Below are 22,491 nucleotides of genomic sequence, written 5' to 3'. Positions count from 1 at the left end.
CTTTGCTCCCGACACCCGGCCTCCGATTGGTCCGTTCAGCGCCGTCGCTTCAACCAAGAAGGTTGTGGGTTTGAATCCTTCTTCCGCCTCTAGCTGCGGAGTTGTTCTATTGTTCTTATTATGTTTAACTCTCATTTTAAGATGGAACGATTGTAAGCTGCTTCGCACGGTTGTCTCAAGACCAAGAAGAACGTTGTGGCTTGAACTCCATCTGCTGGGTGTGGAGGTTAGTTTATTTTTTTATTTGTGTATTATTATTTTTTTTTTTAAACTTCTTATCGAGTTACGTTAAGAACACGCCGACAACATTTTCCGAAAAAAAACGTTCCCACAATGTTCCTTAACAAACATTCCCAGAACCTTCGCTGACGAATGTTTTTTTTTTAATGAACATTCTTCAAACATTTCCCCCCCAAAAAAAAACATTACTTCCTGCTTCCTAAAAAAAAAAAAAACCTTTCCCAGAATGTTCTAAAAACATCTTGTATAATCTAAAACTATTATGTGAACACGATCGCCTGCTGTAGCTTCAGGATGACGACGCAGCGGTGCGGTTACCTGCTCCGACGCGAAGGCTCAAGCGTGCGTGCTCATTTCCAAAGAGCTCAATTTTACTGACTGTAATCAGCCGGGAGGACGCGAAGTTAAAAGGAAGACCCGGACTAAAAAAAAAAAAACAAAAAAAAAAAAAGACAAGTTTGAGAGGTTAACAAGAGGCCTAAAATAAGCAAATGTACACTGGAAGAGACAACACGTTTTAAAAAAAAAAGGAGGAGGCCGGCCACACTAACTGCACTGCTCAACTCAATGTGTCCATCTGCTGGCCGTCGGCGGGTCTGCCATGACATCATCCTTTTTTTTTTTTTAGCAAGAGGAGACTCTTAAATCTGCCGCAACGAAAGAGATCATCCGTTTATCACAAAGACGGAGACGGACAGCGAATCCAACGCATTATAGTAAAATGTTTTATTCAAAAACATCCTTTTATCATATCTTACAAACGTCGGCGTTACGCACAAAAAGGGGACAAAAAGGGTGAGAAGTTTATTGAGAAACGTACAAGATAACCAACTTTCATTTCTTGGAGACAAAAAAAAAACCCAAAACAAAACAAAAAAAAAAAACACTTTGATTGGCAAACTAGAGGACGAACATTAAATCCAACCGTCATCCTGATCAAAGCCCTCGAACATTAAGAGAGCCGTGTTTGGACCGAACATGATGTCGGGTCAAAATATGTCCGTTTGTGAGGAACTTTCTGTGCTCTTAAAAACTCTCTACAAGTGAAATGACTGGACAATGCTACAGGAAGGAGGGGCGAGCCTGCACTGTAATTCGTCTCAAGCATTAAGACTCCTGTTGGCATCGAAAGCCGTCAGCTTTCATCAACTCGCTTTGACAACAACGTTTTACCGTCTCACTTCCTCAACGATAAGAGTTTGAAGAGGTTCATCGCCGCGCCGTCGTTATTTATTTGGAATTTGTGCGATCTAAAGATCAGTGCACTTTTTTTTTTTTTTTTTCCTTCGACCGAGCTGCTGAGTTTGATTTAAAATTAAAGTTTCACATAATGAGTTAAATCTCTCCCTATACACGAGCGTGAGTAATGCTTACTCTTTACAGTTCAGTCATAATTACACAAAAGAAGAGCAAAAGAAAACCCAACAACAACAACAACAACAACAACAACATATAGCATGATTAGGATAGATATGGACGCATTTTCACATTCATGGAGATCAATGTTCGCACATTTATGGCCAAATACATCACCAGCTTTGTGCATCATGGTTCAGCTTGTTCCCCGCAGCTCTGCATTGTATGTTTGCTACGTCTAAAAAAAAAAAAAAAAAAAAAAAAAAAAGGGAAGATTGTTTTGGCGTCACACACAAATAAGAAGACACGCCGTCTTCAAATTGTGAGATAGCAGCTTGATTCTGGACAAGAAAGTCATACGGAGGACGTGGAGATTGGTGACGTGTGCAGAAACGTGGCCCGAAGCTCCCCCCCCGACGCGTCCGAAGCTCGGCACGAGCGTCACCGCCGAACATTTTTTTTTTTTTTTGGCGCTCCGCGTTCTCGTCGCCAGAAAGGTCGCGGGGGCGAGACCGGTGCGGAGGTGAATTCCTGATTCCGAGCTGGGACCCCCACCCCCCCCGTGCGGGGAACCCGAGGAGGAGGGGCTCAGTAACTTCGCCGTAATGATGCACAAAACGTGTACCGGGGTTCAGCGAAAACGTAACTCTGCGCCTCGGACGCGGTTCCGATCCGACGTCCGGTTCGGCGGTGGCGTCGGCGAGATGACGCGGGGCGGGAAGTACAACTAGCGGATGGCGCCCACAAGACAGCTGAGCATCAGTGATGGGGTGGGGGGGGGGGGGGGGGGGTGGCTTTGAACATGGCTGGTGTTAGTTAAAGACTGACTGGTAAAAAAAAAAAAAAAAAAAATGGTACAGACATTAAAAAAAACATAAAAAAACAAATACAATTAACAGTCATCAATTTTTTTTTTTTTTTTTACCTTTTAGAACAGTGTTAAGCAACGGAGCACAAACTTGACATCATAAAGCATCAATAAACAAACGGGACATAATTTTTGGGAAGACCAATCTTCTGGTAAGGCTGGCGTAGTTGTTTTATACATTCATGGGTTACGAGACTGCGACGGCGCCGCGGTACGAGGTTGCCACCGCGGCGCCGAGACGCGACACACATAGTACTTGAACTGTTTTACAATCAAGCTAAGGAAGGCACTGGAAAATTGTTATACCACATTAGATTCTTATGCTCTCTGTTATCCATCTTGAAAAAGATAAAAATCTAAAAAAATCTTTTAGTTGGACATCATTTGCGTTTGAAAAATAAAGTTTGACATATTTAGAAAAATTCTTTTTTTTTTGTTGTTGTTGTTTTTTTGTTTTTTTTTTTGCACCGTTGACTCATTTTTAGCAAGGACAGTTTACAAAACGTAAGTAGCTATAAAAAAAAAAGAAGAAGAAGAAGAAATTCTGTGGCGTTTTGGTTCTCAAATAAGCATCTGATTGACCCTATTTGCACGAAAAGTCTAAGAACATGAAAAAGTTGACAATGTTTTTTTTGTGCTGCGAGCAAAAAAAAAAAAAAAAAGAAAAGAAAAAGTAATCGAGTCCTTTTGACCAAAATCTTGGATCTGCTACAAAAGCAGAAAATTGTGGACCGTGAAGAGGAAAACAAAAAAAACCAAATAAATTACTGCTCAGGGTTGACAAAAAAAAAGAAAAATACGACCAGAAGAAGAAAAAAAATAAAAAATAAAAAGGAGAGGACGAGGGAGGAAAAAAAAAAAAAAAAAAAAAATACTAAGTGGGTCACAGTGCTACCCATTTGAACAGGGACGTCTGTTACCGGAGGTTGAAAGGACAGCGCTACACCGAACGGTTCCATCTTCCTTGGATTTAAAAACAGCACTTGTGGAAGTCCCGGTCCTCGCCCGCTTTACCGACGACGGTGGGTGGCGGGGTGGAGGTGGGCGCGGGGGTGTGGGGGGGGTGGGCGGGCGGGGCGGGGTGTCACTGGATGTCCAGCCTGCTGTACTTCACGCCGCGAGTCCACGGCAACGCCCGCCACGAGAACGGCAGCTGGTAGTTCCGAGGCACCGTGCCGTTCACGTTCTCCTCGAAGTATTGGAACAGTCTGTACCACCACACCCGCGAGAACGGGTTGCTCTGCGACGTCTCCTTCAGCGACTGAAACGCAACGACAAACACCGTCAGGCGAGCGCCAAGCGAGCGCGTTTCCCAAATCGTTTCACGCGCCGCTTTCAAAAAAAAAAAAAAAAAAAAAAAAAAAAAAAAAGTCCTCCGGCGGGGACGCGACTAGAAAATTAAATAAATAAATAAAATGGCTTTAAACTAGATGAATCAGCCAGGAGTTTACTTGGCAAGTTCAATAGATAGTTCTACGTAACCTTACTGCGCCCGTCGTGTAATCATCCATTTTAAAAGAAATAAGTTGACCAGAAAGGCTTTATTTGCGTTCTCGCCGAAGAGCGTCGCGAGAGAAGGTTGGTACCACTCGTGTCCCCGCAGCCGGGCAGCTCAAGCACAGACTGGAAACTCAGGAAAATAAAAAAAACAAATTAAAATCGGCCCGAACAGAACAGCTCCAGCTCGGCGTGATATTTCACCACGTCGCCCTTTACGATGCACAATACACCTTCTATTATTTAATGCCTACGTGCATGCAAAGTGATGCTTCTTCCATGTGCACAAGATTTTCAATAGTGCATCGTTCCAGACTGAACAACGGCAGGTCGTGGAGCTCGGCAACTGGCTAAAAATAACAGACGTTAACTGTAACTTGGATACTACTCTGTGCAACTTCATTTCAAGATAAAAATAAATAAATAAATAAATAAAAATCAGTAGCAATGTCAGGAAGATTTAATTCATCTGCAAAGTCTATTTACTTTAGCTTCGATTCAAACATGCCGGAGTGACGTAACGCGTGCGCTCACCGGCTGGTTGGCCATAGTGTGGTACCACCAGAAGAGGCGTGTAGTGATAAAGTACGCCACAACCACATCCACGGTGTAGTGGTCGTGGGCCAGAAGGATGCAGAAAATCCCCACCGCACTCAGGGTCCAGCAGAACCAGTGGTACCACCAGAAGCGCCTGGGAGAATCTGCGGCACAACATAAAACGTCAGTCAACGCGAACCGCGTCGGCCGCGGGACGTCGGAAAGACCCGTCCGCTTCGCTTCGTTCGTCGGCCGCGATCGCTCGACGACCCGGGGCTCAAACGAGCCGACGGAGGGGCGAGGAGACCCTTCGGCAGCAACGGGCGCGGTTCCCCTTTTCGCCGCTAGATGTCGCCGCAGGCTTTGTCGACAGCCGAACCGGTCACAAGAGCTGACGGTGACGGGTGACGGAGCAGAGGGAGCAAGCTCGTGGACTTGCCGTTGAGAAACCCCGGACCATCTCCCCGGCCGGTGGTAAGTGCTCACGGCTCCTCGGAACCGAAATAAGTTAGTTGGAACGGAAACGGCAGTCGAGGAACGGAGAACGGGATTACGCAACGGGGGCCCGAATGTCTCAACGCGGCGGAACCGACACGAGGACAGAATAGCGCAACACTTCCGCCGCAGTTCCTCGTCGACGTTTCCTGATGATTTGGGGGAAGTGTTGCGAAATCGTAGGCGCGCGTTTCCCGCGACACGACGCAGGACTCTTAAAATTGAGAACGTCGGTCGTTAAAAGTGAACGCGTGCTGCGATAAATACAACCACGGCGCCAATTCAAAAATGTATAAAATTGGGACAACCAGTTCAGCCTTGAAAAAGAACCACGGATCCTCGAGTGAGCGCAGGTCGTTTTGTTGTTGTTGTTTTTTTTTTTTAAATCACCCGCGGTCGGCAAAATGATCTTTTGCACATTTGTAAACATAAAGATACGATGTCGCGAGGGCCCCGCTGCTCCCGTCACACGTGCCTTCGAGATGACTTTTCAAGAGCGGCGCAGAGGCGATTTGAACTTACACTCTTTGATGAAGAGGTACGTCAGCGTCAGCATGACGGTGTGGCCGCTGTACAGATAATCTCCGCACATGGTGTGGGAGCCCGTGATGGAAAGTCCCCCGCCGGCAATCATTTTCATTATTCTCCTCATCTGCGCCTCCCAGTTCCCGAGAAGCTGAAAGATTCACAGCAACGCGTTACGTCATCTTTTCAGAGCGTGAATGAAAGTGTCATAAAGTGAAAATATTACTGGTGCCTGCTGGGGAGGGGGAAACAAAAATTATATAAAAAATAAAATAAAATAAAATAAAAAAGAAGTAGAAGAGGGATCAAATACAGCAGCATAATTGAATCCAGACGGGGGAGTTCAATTCTTCTACTATCAAATTTTCCACCGAGTCCCGATTCATCTGCGGCGCCTCGTCTCTCCTCGAAACTCCTGTTCTGCTGCTTTTGGAGCTATTTTCACGTTTCATGTTTTCCCTCGTCTCGTGTTTTAAAGCACAACCTTTTCCTTTCACGTTCTCTTCTGCCAACGTTGCCGGGTCAGCTGTTTTGAGGACCAACCGGAGCTACTCTGATGATTAATAACATTGCGATACAGTGTGAAATAAGAGTTTTAGCAACAAAAAAAACAAAAAAACAACAAAAAAAAAAGGACATGATTAGCAGCAAAATGTGGTTGAAGTATCAAAAGTAAAACGATTAATTCGCTGCAAGACAAATGGATCTTTTCAGAGTGTTTTCAGACTATGGCATTTATATTTAATAAAAATAGTATTAATATATCAAATTACAGCACCCTTTTACAAATAAAATATGTCAAATAACTAGATTTATTTTACTTTAAGACTGACCTCTAGTTATTGTTCAAATTTGCTGCTGCACAGAAGGAAGTGGTGCATTGTTCTCCTAGAACAGCAAAAAAAAAATAAATAAATAAGGGTGGAGGGTCACATGTTTGACTTTAGTGCTGAAACCTGGGGATCATATCCTACACCTACGCTCAGAGTTTGTTTCCGTAACCATCCACAAACCGATCGACGGCGACGGTTTTGGCTGCATTAACTGAAACTGAAAACAAGTTGCATTGGCTAATACTACTTTTCTCTATCTCTGCCACCATAAGAAAAAAAAAAAAAAAAAAGGGGGGGGTTTTTAATGCCTCGTGGCGCTTTGAAACTATTCTTAAAATGGGCGGGTACTCGTATTGCTGGAGTGCAAGCGGCGTACACAGGAAGGAAACCCGTGAACGCAACTACGCGACTGTTATACAAGATTAGAGATGAATATTCTTCATCCGTGTTCACCGGGATTATCTATTTTTTTTTTCCCCCCTTTAAATAAAAACATATAATGTCAAATATTTCAAAGAGGCAATTAAACCAATGGAAATTTTGCCACACAGAGGCTTCAAATAATAATAATTTAAAAAAAAAGATATAAAACTGCTTTTTCAGCTTCTGCCACATTATGTTGCAGAAAGTTACAAAAAAAAAAAAAAGAAGAAGAAGTGACGCAACCGTTCGGACCTCCTCCTGCAGAAAAAGTGACATTATGCAATCGGCGGTCAGGAGGAGAGCACTCGGAGGCCTTCAGCTTACAAGAGACTTCGGGTTTTGCCGAATATGCCTGTTCAGCACATTTGTTCGAAAAGCAGTTAAATAAGAAAGAAATCGTTCACGCTCAACTGGTCGACAGTGGCAATAAAAGTGTGTGTGTGTGTGTGTGTGTGTGTGTGTGTGTGCTATACATTATACCTTTGGAGAGCATTTAAAGTGCATCCCAGGAACGGGCAGAGTAGTGATGTACATTGTAATGCACCGGTACAGATAGAGCGTGCCCACAATGAAAAAGAACCGCCTGCCTACAATTGACCTGCAGAGGAGAGAGAAAGAGAGAGAGAGAGAGAGAAAAAAAAAAAAGGGAGACAAAAGAAATGAATAGAATAACAGAATAATATTTGTTTTTCTTTGAACTGAAATGTAATTCATTTTTGGCTGACAAAAGTCCACACCTGGGGATGACTGTACCTGTACTTGAGTAGGAGCCACTGTATCAGCCAGAGACCCACCAGCAACATGCCGTTGATCTCGCAGATGGAGAAGGCCCACTCTACCCTGTTGAACATGTCGAAGAACTTATCGGGCAGCGGGGGGGTGTGCTCTTTCGGCGGTACCCTCTCGTGGACCACGGAGATGACGACGGTGGTCGTGACGAAGCACACCACCGCGTAAAAGAACGCCACGCCCGTCTTCCCCCACTCGACGGGGAACGAGGAGCGCGTGGCTTCGATCGCCGGCGTCGGGATCATCTCCAGCCGGAAGTCCTTCGTCCCCAGCGTGCCGTTCCTCTGGGGCTTGCTTGTTCCGTTGGGGAGCCCGCCGACGTGCCCGTTTGCGTGCCCGTTTTTGTGGGCCTCGATGTGGGTCGCTATCCGCAGCGTCTCCAGTCGCTCCAGCAGCTGCTGCCCGCCGTCGGACGACACACGCAGGAGAGGGGGCACCTGGAAATCTGCCTCGGTGAGCCCGAGCAGAGCGGGCCCGTCTGTCTGATGGAGGGCGTCGACGTACTCCGGCATGCCCTCTTTGCTCAGCCAATCGGAGACATCCTCTGCTGACCATGATGCCACCTTCTTCATCTTGGCCGGCGGGCGATGCGGAGGCTTACGAGGGTCCTCAGACGAGAGGGCGAGGTTCAGTAGAGGTTTGGCTTGTCTACGGGGCAGTGCTAAGTCCTCTCCGGTTTTGGCACATGGTGTGTGTCGACACCCAGAGGGAGCCTGGCCTCCTCTCAAGAGTGATTAAGAGAATGATGGCAGCGGGGTCTCCCGGAGGGGGGGGGGGGTTTGGCCCAGTAGATGTTCGGCGAACCTCAGCGGCTTCCTTCACCTCATCAGATTTTCCCCACACACACACACACACACACACACACACACACGCGACAACCCCTGTTAAAAAGAAAAACAGAAAATGCTGTGAGTCAGAAAGGAGGTGACTACAACCATATCCACCTCAACACACTCCTCCCCTGTTGAAGACAAACGTAATGCCTGATTTATAGTGCTCTTGAGGCCTAAACATTTCCATGCTTTACTGGGTGTAGTCCTGAACCGGATGACTGGCCAGACCTCTGGATAACAATGCAGCCGGCCAATTACTAAAAAAAAAAAATAAATCCTGGATGAAACCACTTAAGCTCAATTTCTCATATGAAACGTGAAATGAATAATACATATAATTCTAAAGCTTCGACAACAGCGTGAGGACCCGATCGATCAGCAGCCTTCTCCTCTTTGATCCTCGCTGCGGGGAAGCCGTTCATACGTCGGTGGCAACACCCTGAGTGGATGAGCTCTTTTTCTACGTGACCCTCTTCTCGCCTGAGAAAATGTCCAAATACAACAACAACAACAACAAAAAAAAAGTACAATATACTTTTGAACTGCACACATGAAAGGGTTTCTGGTTCAGAGCTGCTATTATGAGACAACAGCTCGTATAGATCGGAGGTGACGGATGGGGCGAGAAGAGAAAACGTGTACGGCGAGGCGGTGATTCATCTTTTCTTTTGATAAGCGGAACAGACGGGGCCAAACACAGATACGTCTTCATTCCTACGGTGATGGAGTAGAGCTGGCCACATAATTCAGGTTACTTCGGCAATTTATCACTGGAAGAAAAGGAAAAGAAAAAAGGAGCCGTTCCGACACTGCAAGTAAATCCTACCCTACCAGTCCTTCCGCTGAGCTCGCTTTTTTCCCTGCAATTCGTGTGTTCCTCATCCAAACTCCAGGCAACGGCCAAAAACTTTGTGTTAACCCCGAGATGACCTCACATCTGCTTCATATCAAGTCGTTTGTTTATAGACGGCGATGTCGGTGGCGGACACGGGGTGGCCTGAGCTTGTGTTTTAGGAGGGGGGGAGGAGGAGGAGGAGTGCGAAGTACAGCTGGAGACCTGTTCTGATCTACTGCATGGATAGAAGGGGGGGAGGAGGCGGAGGGAGGTGGCCCGGGAAGGGGGTGGGGAACGACAAGACAAGACAAGACAAGACAAGACTGCGAGGAGGAACTCGTAAATCACAGTGAAGGTCAGAGCTGCGAGCGCCAAGTCAGACACCACCCCTGTCAAGAGGGCAGTCGGCCAGCAGCCGTGCCCCGGGCACGGCCAGATCAGCTCCGGCCAGATCAGCAGCAGCCAAATACACTGGCAGGACGACAAACCGCACATCGGTCCTCTCGTCTCGCCTCGGCTCTGCTCGGGAGACCCGTTCATTTTAGGCCTGGCGAACAGGGCCAAATAACGGGGCCGAGGGGGAGGGGAGGGGGGGGGGGGGTCGGTCATCTACAGCGCCAGCAAACACCTGGCATCAGATTTATTCCCGCCGAGGTCCGGAGGACAATTTGACCCACATAACGCCACGATTCGAAATGTGACCCGCGAACGGCGGAGAACAAGTGGCTGAATAAATGTGCAGTAAAAAAAATAACAAATAAATTTAAAAATTTAAAAAAAAATGGCACGCAGAGAAGCCCCGGCGCGAGGCTCCCCGTTGTGCCGCCGGCTACGTGACGACCCGGCTGATGCACCTTCAACACGGCGTGAACCGGGCAAAAGGAAGCCGGTGGTTGGACAAGCGGCTCTTGCATCAATCTGCGAACGGTGTACGGCGGAGACAGATCAGAGATTAGCTGTCACTGAGTCAGCTGTGCGCAGAGGACCTTTGGTCTATGAATCAGCTTAGAGCTTACTCAGACATAATCTCACTCAACTGAACAGGCAAAGGGGAGAACAAAACACTTCCGAAACCAAGGTAGTCACACCTGTATTCACATATTTGAATATGGCTATCAATTTCAGTTGGTTTTTTTGGAATTCAAAAATTGCACGGTGAACTGATGGAAAGGAGAAAGATGGTTGTGAGCTATTAAGGGTTTGGGGAGGGGGCGGGGGGGAAATCTACACAGCGTGATACACGGATGCAGAGTATCGATGATTTAAATATGATGATAATGTCACGTGGGGCCTCCGGTGATTCCCGCCCCTCACAGGACCGTTTCCTTATTTCAAGCAAAAACCCGGACACGATGAAAGCCCGAGTCCCGGAGGTAGACGCGGTACGCAAGCGCGGAAAAGGGCTTTTCATTGGCTGTAACTCGATCCTGCAAATAACAGGAAGCCGTTGAAAATGCGCATTTCTACAGTTATCTACAGGTTTACAGTTATCATTTTTAAAGTCATTTATTTATTATAGATAACTTAAAAAAAAAAAAAAAAAAAAGGAAAAAAACAAAAGTTGATCTGCATTATGTCCGGTCCAATAAGTTTTCAATTTGGCTCACATCGTCGCCAATGGCGATGCGCGTCTGCGAGTGCAGTCAGTTGCGCTTAAGAAATGTGCGTTTGGTTGATGCCAAAAAAAAAAAGGGCTCTCCGTTCTCTGTTCTGTGTTTTAGGGACCAAGGAAGATGCCGACGGCCCGAAAGACTCGTCGAGACGGCGGCTGAAGCAACTCGTCAGGATGCTCCGAAGGCGCCCGGGTGAGACGACGCGCACGCTGCCTTCGGGAAGCGTGTCCGCCGGCGCCCTCGGTTTTGTGCGTGTCCGTCCGCGCTCGATCGGGGCTGGTCCGGATACTTTGAAAGTTCACCGAGTCCGGACCAAAACCAGCACTCCGCGGCGCGGGGCCACTCGCGCCGCTCGACGTGGGCACCGTTGCACACGACTCGAATGACAGCTCGCCTCTTGCGCGCGTGGCGTTTGTCGAATTTGAATTTGAACTGCTGGCGTAGACTACGAGGTCGGCAACGGCTGTTACTCGTGACCCGTGCTGAATTTACCGCTCATAAAAAGACGAGGCTGGCGGGAGTTCAGTTCTTCTGGGAGACGGCCGCGTGGCCAATCGGGGGGACGTACGCATCACGAGCGACGACGTCCGATCAGGGAGCAGACCGTGGGCGTCTTGAGTCGCCGCGTTCAAACGTGCCGCAGCAGCGCAGACGTAGCGCAGACGCGTGCCTCGAGCTGAAAACGTATTGGCGTGGACGTGGCCCAAGTGAGCCCGTCGCTCACCGCTCCGCGGCTTCCTCAGCTCCAACACGTCGACCTCAAGAGGACAGGAAATCCGTTGCTCTTGCCTGTCGCCGCTTTCTGTCTTTTAGTTTCCACCTTTTCCTCCAGCACGCTTCGAGAGCCGACACGATCTCACTGCGCGTCTCTTTCGCTGCACATTTGGTTCCCGCCGTCGTCCCCGTTCTGGTCTTTTTTTTTTTTTTGTCGTTTTCTACGAGGGAGGTGCGGTGGGTAGATAAATATTTGCACGTTGCCAGAGAGTTGCACGGCCTTTGTGAAATTCCCACGAGGGGACAGACCAAAAACGATTTTGAGATTTGAGTGCAGTTAATCGTCCGCGCGCGTACGCGCATGCAAAAACCTGACGGACCTGAGCTGGCTTCACCCGTCTGATCATGTCAACCGGAATAAGTAGCTGATAAAATACAGGGTTCACCGTCATAGTAAGGGTTTTAAATAAGAACGTGAGCTGGTTGCCGAACCAAATCTCAAACCATTCTGTTGTTTCCGCCGGCGAAGCCGTGATACCCGTCATCACCATGTAAAGCTGTGAGGTCATCGGAAACCTGCAGCGATGAGCAACAAGGAGGTTTATGTAGTCGGACCAGACGAAATGTGTAATTCGGCTCGAGTGACAACAATTTGTCAATTAATAGTCTTTTTTTTTTTTTTTTTCTTTTCTTTTTTACAGATAACAGTCACAATTCTTTCGTTTCAGCCTCTTCAGTGTGATTATCCGTTTGGTTTTCTTGGGTCATATAATTGTAACATTAATATTTTGGGGGGGTTTGGTCGCTCAGGTGGACAAGACATGTATTTTCTGATATTTTACAGACAAAAATGATTAATTAGAGAAAAGGAAAGGAGAAATTATTATATTATTATTATAACAAAACAGGCCACCCCTGATGGTTTACAGTAGACATCGTCAAATGGCAATTTGCTAAACATCGCCCAACCCGAATCCATAATATAAACAATCACTGTGGGCATGGAGAATATTTCTCACTATTTTTTTTCACCTTTCATGGACTAAATAATTACCCGCTAGCGTCGACGGCAGATTTTTTTTTTTTTTTTTTCCCCCAAATGAAAATTTTCAGAAATACACAATACTCTTGTTTTATGCTTTGTTTGTTACTCCCACTCTGATTGCATCTCATTTTAAAATGGTGGTAACATAAGCCATTCATAAAGGTGTTTGTTGACGCACGGCACGGACTCATGAGATTTTCGACAGCTCATTTTCCATTTGACCTGGATGTCTGTTTGTGGTTTACAAAACGGTGGTGGCGTTGCGCAACCAACAATCAATGTCAGTCGCATTGTAGCCGAACAAATATGATATTATTCCCCCACAATGAACGGTTTTCAAAAAGGAATGTCTTGTTTGTCCTCCCTTGCCTGCTGTCCTCGGGGTATTTTCCTTCTCTCTTGTACACAGTTTTTGAACGAGTAGTATCCCTTTTGCAGGGTTGTTTTTTCTGTTAATCTTGCGAGACAAACCGACAATAGGGGAACAATAGGCTCTCACCTGTATCGCTTTACAACTGGTACACAGTGCAAGGACGATGTTGACATAACTGACCCGAGATGTTTGAAGTGAAAGAAAATGCCATTAAAGATGAACTCTGTATGTTCCTGTCATTAACGCAGAAGTTCTGTCCTACTCTCAGAATGAGTTCATTATACTTGGGGCTAGTTTCATAACGTAAACGTTTCATAAAGTGCAGCGACTTTCTGCTCTTTCTAAGAAATAATAGTCACTTGCATACGTGGAGCAACTTTTGTTTGTACAGTGTAAACTTCAGATGTTTAGTGACAGACGGCACAGAGCCTTCTGTTTGACTGTTTAATGAATAACATGCTTGGAATGTGCAGCATTTCAGAGACTGACTCATGACAGTGGGAGAGTCGGCTCATCTCAACAGCACCAGAAAATGGCGAAATAAGCTGAATAGGAAATACGTCAGTGCTGCAGAGGCGGTTCGGTTGCCTTAAGTCGCGCAGACCTCCGAGCTGTGAAGTTTGCGGAAAAAAAATTAAAAAAAACTCAGTTTGAACTAAAAGTCGCAGTACGACAAACCTGTTCTTCCTGCACCTGAGACAAAAGCACCCTGTGAAATGGGAACAATGCGCGTTTCTACGATGATCAGACCACTGATAAGGAAAAAAAAAAAAAAAAAGCATTTAACATGGGCAGCCTCACTCAATCCCGAATGACAAGGCGGGGACCAGCGAAAGGAACCTGCAGAAGCATTGTTGTTTACATGTTTATATCCCTCTCCTTGGTAACCGGCAACCGCACGTTTTTTTTTTTTTTTTTTTTTTTTTTTACATTCACAGTTTCAATTCTATCTTGGGCAACTGTTTAAAAAAAAAAAAAAAAAAACAGTTTCTATGTGTAAAATATATATATTTTTTTCAGATTTCTGTTTATATATGGAAATAACATAGTAACCACCCATGCAAGTGTTGCTATTGTGCAACTAGATTTGAGAGTTTTTGTTGTTTTGTAATGTTTACAATGTGTAAAAAAGATTAAAAAGCCTTGCGAGGGCTGGGTACCGAACTCAAGACACCTTCTGACAGCACAGACTGAATTGATTCGGTATCTGAGATCCGAAAATGCCTCGTCGTTCAGAACCGCATTTCGATAACTAGGCTTCCTCCGCACGAACACACTTTTGTTTAAAAACAAGTAACTTTTGCCTTATTAATAGAGGAGTGAATTTCATCAGTCTCAGCAGTTATTTGAGCCTACGCAGATAAAAAAAAAAAAAACACAAAAAAACCCACTTCATTTCAATTTACTCCTACATTTGAACGCCTCACTCCACTCTTTCCACACAAAGTTTTGGCCAAATATCTTTCTGAGGCATTCAGGGAACATCGGACAGCTTCTACGTGATGCTTTTTGGGGGGGGGGGGGGGGGGGGGAGAGAAACATCTGTTAATAGTATCTATGGAAAATATTTCTGGGTTACACTCTCCTCCTCTAAACTGTATGAAAGCTGAAGATTTGTATCGTAATATCCAATCAAATTCCCTTTTTCTCCAAAATGTATTTCATATAACTGGAATTGAAAAGAGGATCATTCAAGGGCCGGCATTAAAGGCAAGGTATGGCAACCAGTATCTAAAAACGTTTAACAATACCCAGCCCTGAGTCTTGCGCAAATAATCCTAGTTACAGTGGAAAATGTTTTAATTTTAAGTTTAACGTGGGCGCCAATTTCAAATCAGAGCGGAGGCTCATTTCAAAGTTTTAAAACTACCCCGGCACGGCGCACTTTTCTTCGAGGCTCAGGTTTCTATTGTCTATTACAAGAAGTCGTCGTGTTTGAAGAGCTGCCTGGAGTGTGTTTACTCTGTGGGGCTTCCTCAGTGTGACACATCACTCATTGCATCAGGAAACAGTGACCCACAGCAATTGGTTGACGCATTTAGTATGTTGATAACGCGTGTACACGCGCGTGCGCGTGCGCATGACAAAGCACATCACGGTTCCTGGAGACAACTCGAAGGTTCTTGACGGATTTTGTCAGGGAGTAATCAATCTGTGAGCCCTACCAGCTGACAAGAGAAGCATTACGCAACATAAGTAGATGGCAACTGTAGAGAGATAAACTCTTCCTATTCTAAACAGAAGGGAAAAACAAACAGGGTGGATCCTTAAAAGTGTCATCGATCCGTGGCCAAAACTCTATGTAAACTAAACTGTATTCAGAAAGTATAGTAGAATTTGGCCAAATTTAAAAGGATTAATATTGTCATAAAAATGTGCAATTTCTACTCTTTTGCACTGTTGGTTCAAATTTGTATTTTTTTTTTTTTTTTTAATTTTAAGGGTTAAAATGCCTGAATCCCTAAATCCTTCACTTCAAAATAAATCGGGTTGTTGAAATGTTACGAAACTGAGTATCTTCCTCTATCGAAAATAAACAACTTCATCCGCACGGACGTCAACGATCCCGCCATCGCGGAACTATATCGTGCACGGACTGGCCGAGGGTGTCGACGAGACGAGACGGGACCATAAAAAAAAAACAACAACAACAACAACCAAAAACACAGATAGCGCTCGCGGGAGCCTCTGCGGAGCCGACTCGGCCCGCCACGTGCTAACGAGTCCACCACCTGCGGCTTTACGAGCCACCGGTGAGCGCGTCGCGGCGTCGCGGCCCCGGAGGACTGTCAACACAAATTGCCCAGGCTCTCTGTTCCAACTGCGTGCGGCGTGGACGCGTCAGAAATTAGATCTGGGACAGCACCCGGGAGACTCGTTGCCATCGGGGGAGCAATTAGCATCGAGCCCATCTTTTCGTTTATCAACAACCCGGACTGCGGAGGTGCGTGGAAATACGTCCCGACGGCAAAAACATTGCGCGTTCGGGCGGCGTTGCTGCAACAACAATAATGTTCTTCTTTTAATGCCGTTTTATTAAACTGGTGAATCAGCAATTAAATGCTGCAAGATTAAAAAAAAGAAAAAAGAAAGGAATTTAAAAAAAAAAAATAACCTGATTATAGCAAATCAACAAAGATTATGATTTGCGCTATTTATAAAGCGGGTGTTTTCGTTCGGATTTAAACTACAATTTAATACGCAACAACATAACCCGATGACTCTCTTATGACCCGGAGGCTGATGTGGGTTTTTTTTTGGAGCATTAACGCTCAAGGGAACACGGAGTCCTGGCAAGTTGCTGTCGGTTTTAGTTTTTTAGGTTTTTTTTTTAACCTGCATAGTCTTCACATGAACTAAAGCCGAGTTCAAGTCGCCGGTAAGAAGTTTATGATGCCGGTCACCTCTTTCAACGGCCAATCAGGTCACGCCAAAGTCTGCTGGTCACAGTAACAAACCGTCAGCTGATCAAAATATCAGTGTTTTCGATGGAGGAAAGAAAGGCTCAACTCATCAATTTATTTAAAAGAACAGCCACGCTGTTATCCGATATCGAGCGCGTGGTATCGATTTGCATAAACTATTCCGAATTTCTGTTGGCTATTCTGTTGGCGCGCCCATGGGCGGCTCCCATTTCACCACCCTCTCATCCCATCGCAACTAAAAAAAGAAACTAACTCCCCGTCACCAACATAATTCATGTGCCAAGATGCTACGACTGAGACTCGGCTACGAAAGAGCCTTTCGATGACCTTAAAATTCCATCGCGCTGTAAGAAAATCCACATTTACTGACAAGGAAAGGAAAAGGTCATAAAACAAAGAAGAAAAAAAAAAAAAAAGACTCGAGTCATCCATAACCGTGCAAACACAACTCCCGTGTTGTTTTAGTCTCAGTCTTGTTATCCGAACGTTACACACCCATTCATTCTTAATCCATTCGGCTTACACTTGGTTTTAAGGCGAGCGGAGCTGTTGCTCCACCCTGAACAACCACAGAGAAAGTCATCAGTCGGTCCTTGTACAGACAGGAACCCCGTTTCCATGCAGACGTTGTTGTTGTATATCTACTGAAGATGACTGTTATTTACAGACGTGTGCGGAGTCAATTCATCCGAGTGCATCTTTTAGGACGGTTGGTTTTAAAACCATTCCAGAAGGGAGAACGAGAAACAAGATTCTTCAACTTCGTGTCGGTGAAGAGTAGCTGTGCAGAAGATGTACGTTGCAAGATCGGCACCCACCGGGGGGGGTGGCTGAAGTTTCGAGTTGACGTGGAGGCTGCAAGTGGAGGGTGACAGAGAAATCCCCTCCTGCGGGATTTTGGTAGCTGGCGTTAGGTTCACATTCACACCTATACAATTCGGTTTAAATTCATCACAACTGACAAAGTGACACGACTGGCTGCCTTCCGCCGTTCACCCTGAAAATAGCATCCTGCTGAATTTTGCATTTTAAATAGGCCCGGAGAGTCAACGGCAATTACAGTCCACGGGGTTTTGGTTCGGTGCTTATAAATGGTCACTCTTTTCGTCCTATGTAAAACGAACACCTGGAGACAACCGCGTGGCGGACGAGTAAGTTTGTGCTACCCGAAACAAGCCGAGGCAGGCAAATGCTCAGCTCGGGTGGAAGCAGATCACACGATGGCACAAAACAAAAAACAAAAAAAAAAGACCTTCACAGGGGGGCAGCTTTTACTACTTTAAATTCCTATCCGGTACTCCCACCCGTCACCCCGCTCTACACGCTTTTGTCACGTACCTGCATCATCTACTCGAATAAAGAACCTCATGTTTCAAGTCTATTTTGTGCCCAATCCACTTAGTGTGTGTGTGTGTAACTCCTTCATTTAGACCAGCTGAGATGACATTTCCCTAATTATACACTGCCCTTTTGCTTCCAGTATTATTTAAAAAACAAATTCTCCGAGCATTTTGACATCATTTCTTTTCTGAAACGCACAAAATGGGCTACTTCAAAGTGCCGCTAGCCCAGATCTCCAACGGCCGTTGTAGGCCACGGGAAACTGGGACATCGCGCGCGTGCCGGTAAAACTTCATGCGTTTCTAATTATGGCCGAAATGGTACTGAAGCTGCTGCGTGTTTGTTTGTTTGTTTGTTTGTTTTTCCCCCCCGGAAGGAAAATGTGCGGTTGAATGCTCGGAGGTCGTTGGGCCGACGACAAAACGATCGGCGGGCCAAAACGACAAAAGGAAGGAAATCAAGTAGCGGCTCAAATTTGCAAATGTGTAAAGATTTTTTTTTTTTTTTTTTTAAAAAAGGACAAATACGCATTTCAAGCGCCGGATGTGTATTCGTTTTACAATTTCGGCGTTAATGTCAAGAACACAAATGACCTGCAGACAGTATCGACAACACCGAAACTAACTTTGCTTGATCTTCTCTGTCAAGCAAACAAAGCATTGGCAGGTAATGCAAACTTTGTCGCCATTGGCCGCGACATTTTACCGTTTTCGTTCCGCTGAAAATGGACCTACGACTTGCAGGAGTTTGACTGCATCGCATCTATGGAGGGGAGAATCAGAGAGTACAGTAACGGGACAAACAAGCATAATATTAAATCTGCTATTTTTTTTGGGGGGGGGGAGAGGGGGGGCAAATGCTCGTCGCGTTAGGCGCAATTTAATGCAACCCGATACGACCGCCCTACGTGGACGGCCGCCAAATCGCGGCATCACTCATCTCAGTAAAAGATCTGTGCAGCATTACAGAAAGGAACCCTACGATTCAACAATCCCCACACGAGCAGCAAGCGTGAGGAGGGGAAGGGGGGGGGGGGAACTCCCTTTTTAACAGGAAGAAAACCCCTGACAGGACAGTGAGAAGGAAACCAAAAAAAAAAAAAAAAAAAAAAAAAAAAAGCGGATGCCTTGTTGTCAACTCCGTCAAGGGTTTGTTCATTTGCGTCGCGCTGAAGCACCGAGGCGGCGCTGTACCGGACTGCACGACACCGAGAGGGGGTAGCGCCGTTAGAAACGCCTCTCGGTGCAATGCGAAAAAGGGCCCGGCGCTGAACGTTACGCACTTCGTGAGGTTATTGCGCTGCCGATTGCGTCGGGTTGTATAAGGCGGCGTCGGCGAAGTGGTCAGATGAGGTTAGGATCCCACTTCCTTTATTGTCGGTGACTCAACTCTTATGCGTGGCGGCTGGCTGGGTGGAGACGCGAGTGTTGACTCAGTGACTCTTGCTGAGGTTGCGTTTCCATCTTAAGATGTCAGCAAACCGTTGTTAACGTTTAAGTGCGAGAGAGCAACGCTCACGTCACGGAGGGGGTGATTGGTCGGGTATTTAGACCGTTACAGAGGGGGAAAATTAACTCTCTCAGTTCGTCTCAGGCGGCAGTTGACTCAAAAGTCTGTATCGTGGGCGGTCACGTTTCGTTCCTGCCGTCTCCTGCGAGTCCCGTCCGTCTCCCCCGTCCTGTCCCGTGACGCCCGCGTCCTGTGCGTCTTCCCTAGTTCCCCGGTGCTCCCCCTTTTCCTTTTAAAACCAACATCGAGCTTACACTTGTCTTGGATCACCGCGGAAGCGAGACGTGGAAATGTCTTTCTGAAGCTCTGTAACTAATTAATCGGTCACATGCACTAAAGCAGTCCTGCTTTCGGTCATAAAAATTACAACTCGGTTGTAACGTCGTCAACCAACCAAACGCCGGTCGAAGCGACCGGCAGTTTCTTCCGCAGCTGGAAAAACGAAACGCGATTCTTCGGTTTAAAAATGAAACTTGACGCAGCCGAGTTCACGACAGCGTAAAGAGTCCACCTTCTCGCTGCAGACAGCAATAACATGACGACGCTTTTTTTTATTTTTTTTTTTCCCCCCCCCTCAGGTTCTGTTGGTCAAAACGTTTTCCTAGGCCGAATCCCAGTCGAGCTCATCGTTTCCACTCGGGAGACAAAAAAAAAAAAAAAAGCGCCGCTGTGCCTCGCTTGTCAAATGCACCCGTCCGCTCGCCTCGACATGCTCCGCTTCGGCAAGAAGGCTTTCTCTGCAGCGTGGCTGGATACGGCGACCACAATCGACCCCATTCACCACGTTGCCCTCTTGACACCGATTTGCAGTCACACTGTTTATGCCCCATGAAGAGTTGCTTTCTCACCAGTTCCTTCGCACAGACGTCTCCCTGTTTCTTTCGACTTCGGTCTCTTTTGGCTGATCCGTCCGTCTGAACCCGAACGGTTCTTGGCAGCGCGGGATCTTGCCGAACGGCAGGTAGATGCGCTTTGACCCGACGACAACTGTTGAAACACACCTGCGATGAGGTTTTCCTCCCTCTCAAAAGACGTCCGTGGGGAAAAACAAAACAAAAGAAATAGCGCTGCGTCAGGTCACCCGTTTCATTCCTGTTCTTCAGGGGAATGAAGAGCTACGGCGATTAGTTGATTCGTTGATTAGTTCGTGCACACACAATTTGATAATCAATTGATTGTTGAGGTTTTTTTTTTAAACGATAAAATCATAACTTCTTAAATATCAGGTTTTTCAAAACCATTATAATACGTCGCTTTTCCCCAAGATGTATTTCTCCCCTTTGTTTTTGTTTTTTATCTTTGGACTTCTTGGGCGTGGTGTCTTAATTGTCTAATGTGGGTTTTCAAATTTGGGGGGGGGGAAATTTTACACGTATTATAAAAAAAGTCATAGAAAAAAGATATATACATTTAAAAAAAAAAAAAATTCAACTATCAAATAGTGTACCTACGTCTTCCGCAAACTTCGGGGGGGGGAAAAAAAAACAACACCGAATAGGATCATTTTCTAGTTCCTTTAGTCCTCCGTGATTAAAAAAATCATAAGAATTTTTGCCTGTGCATCGTTGGTCGGGACAACACCAAACATTTTAGGCTGCGTCTTCAGCTTCGGGAAATATTTTTTCACAATTTTCTGAACAAACAACTCCTTAAATAATCAACAGATTAACCAGTAATGAAAAAAAAAAAAAAAAAAATTTGGCTGATCACAAGGCTGATGGTAGGGGAGGAGGAGGAGTGTGTTGGGGGGGGGGGGGGAGAAACTCAAGCAAATGATACCCAAATGTTTACCTCCCTCTGGATTCATATTTACAGGAGATGGTTGACTTGATTCACACACACCTGTGAGATAAGATATTACATCCAAATCAAGGTGGACACACAGGTGGCTCGGCGTGCTCGGCGTGCTCCCCCCCCCCTCCACCCCACAAAAAAAAAAAAAACAACACACATCGCTTTCATTTCACGCTGTGGAGGCCTCGACGGGGCGCCGTGTGAAAAGTGGGGGGGTTTAAGAGCTTATAGTCTGACCACCTAAAAATAGACAAGACGAGCTGGCGTCTTCAGTATTTTTGCCGCTAGCTCGCTCGCGCGATTCGGTGGGAAGAACCGCGAGCTTACACGATTTTTTTATTTTGGGGGGGGGGAACTACAACAATGTGAAATACTCACGAAGCATTTGGAAAAAAAAAAAAAAAAACCTTACAAATTGAACCGCGACGGTGTTTTTTTTTTTTTTTTTTTTTTTTTAGTCGGACGGACGCGGGAGTCTCTTCTCTCGTCAATCACGTTTGGATTAACGGCTGCTGATCAAGTGTTTCTACACAAGGCCGGTGTGCAGCATTAGTCGGCTAACGCTACTTTTAGCAGTAAATAATAATAAATAAATAGAAATGTTAAGAAAAAAAAAAGAAAAAAAAAAAAAGATGGTCGCAGAGCTCAAGCGCAGCAGCTCGGCGTACGTTACAATAACAATAGTTTTGTACAACAGCGTAGTTGAAACACATTAACAAACAGTTACCTTGCCACGACTGTTAACTAACCGACCTCACCGACGTGAGCGGGATCAGCCGACGGCGAGGTCCGCTTCATACAAATGGGGTTTTTTTTGGGGAAAGACGCGTGCGGCCGGAATTACCTTCCCGTCGAAATGTCGAAAGGGCTTCTTTTTCAAATCGGACAGATTAATAATCACCGCGACGTCCCTCCTCGGTTATGTCCGGTGTTTTCACGGGTAAGTCGGTTTGTGACTGGAGAAACGGGGAGTTCCTAAAGTTCGTCACCGGTGCCGCCTTCAGGCGCCCTTCGGAAAAGTCGGGGAGATAAAGTCGGTTCGTCAAAAACAAAAAAGAAAATAAAAAATAAAAATAAAAAAAAAAGAAGTAACAGCACGCGCGAATTCCAGTCAGAAAAACTACGACGAAGAATTACGTAAAGCGTTGCGGGGTTTTTTTTTTATTTTTATTTTGTTAAAAAAAAAAAAAAAAGTCTGATTTACATTGTGAATCTCTGAATTTGGAGCACAGGGGGTGGCACGTGAACGTAGCAAATCACAACTACGAGGAAAATGCAGCGTAGGACGGGAACAGACCACTCACTCATCTGAGGCCATCTATTGGCGAAAGGTTGACCACAATAAATATCTTTAAATTGACACGCTCCATTTTTGAAAGTAAGCCATGCTTGGAAAAAATATGGGCTAGCTCTAATTTCGCTTATTTAAAAACAGGGCGACAAATT

General features: G+C 45.8%; 1 protein-coding gene across 5 annotated transcripts; it reads right to left on the bottom strand.

The window, feature by feature from the left end:
- Nucleotides 1-942: 942 nt before the first annotated feature.
- Nucleotides 943-21,999, bottom strand: LOC138195301 (phosphatidylcholine:ceramide cholinephosphotransferase 1-like). Of its 5 annotated transcripts, none has more exons than XM_069144595.1 (7): nucleotides 21,773-21,999; nucleotides 20,100-20,272; nucleotides 7,528-8,444; nucleotides 7,255-7,372; nucleotides 5,516-5,669; nucleotides 4,496-4,662; nucleotides 943-3,725 (listed from the first exon to the last, which is right to left on the bottom strand). In XM_069144595.1, exons 3-7 carry the CDS (start codon nucleotides 8,133-8,135, stop codon nucleotides 3,549-3,551), a joined length of 1,224 nt encoding a protein of 407 aa, XP_069000696.1. In that variant the 5' UTR covers nucleotides 8,136-8,444; nucleotides 20,100-20,272; nucleotides 21,773-21,999; the 3' UTR covers nucleotides 943-3,548. The 5 variants fall into 5 exon arrangements, with proteins under 5 accessions (XP_069000696.1, XP_069000697.1, XP_069000698.1 ...); XM_069144596.1 differs by having other exon boundaries at nucleotides 20,100-20,274; nucleotides 21,890-21,998; XM_069144597.1 differs by lacking the exon at nucleotides 20,100-20,272.
- Between the last annotated feature and the right edge of the window lie 492 nt (nucleotides 22,000-22,491).

Source organism: Embiotoca jacksoni, unplaced genomic scaffold (assembly GCF_022577435.1).
Source record: "Embiotoca jacksoni isolate LCO1_2020_lvr unplaced genomic scaffold, fEmbJac1.0.p SCAF_12, whole genome shotgun sequence".
Taxonomy (NCBI): domain Eukaryota; kingdom Metazoa; phylum Chordata; class Actinopteri; family Embiotocidae; genus Embiotoca; species Embiotoca jacksoni.
This window is presented reverse-complemented; position numbering and strand designations above follow the sequence as displayed.

Coding starts and splice junctions, on each gene's coding strand:
- LOC138195301 (XM_069144595.1), bottom strand. CDS start 8,135: ATGAAGAAGGTGGCATCATGGTCAGCAGAGGATGTCTCCGATTGGCTG. Junction 7,373..7,527: donor TGGCTCCTACTCAAGTACAG/GTACAGTCATCC, acceptor TCTCCTCTGCAG/GTCAATTGTAGGCAGGCGGT. Junction 4,663..5,515: donor GTACCTCTTCATCAAAGAGT/GTAAGTTCAAAT, acceptor GTTGTGCCGCAG/ATTCTCCCAGGCGCTTCTGG.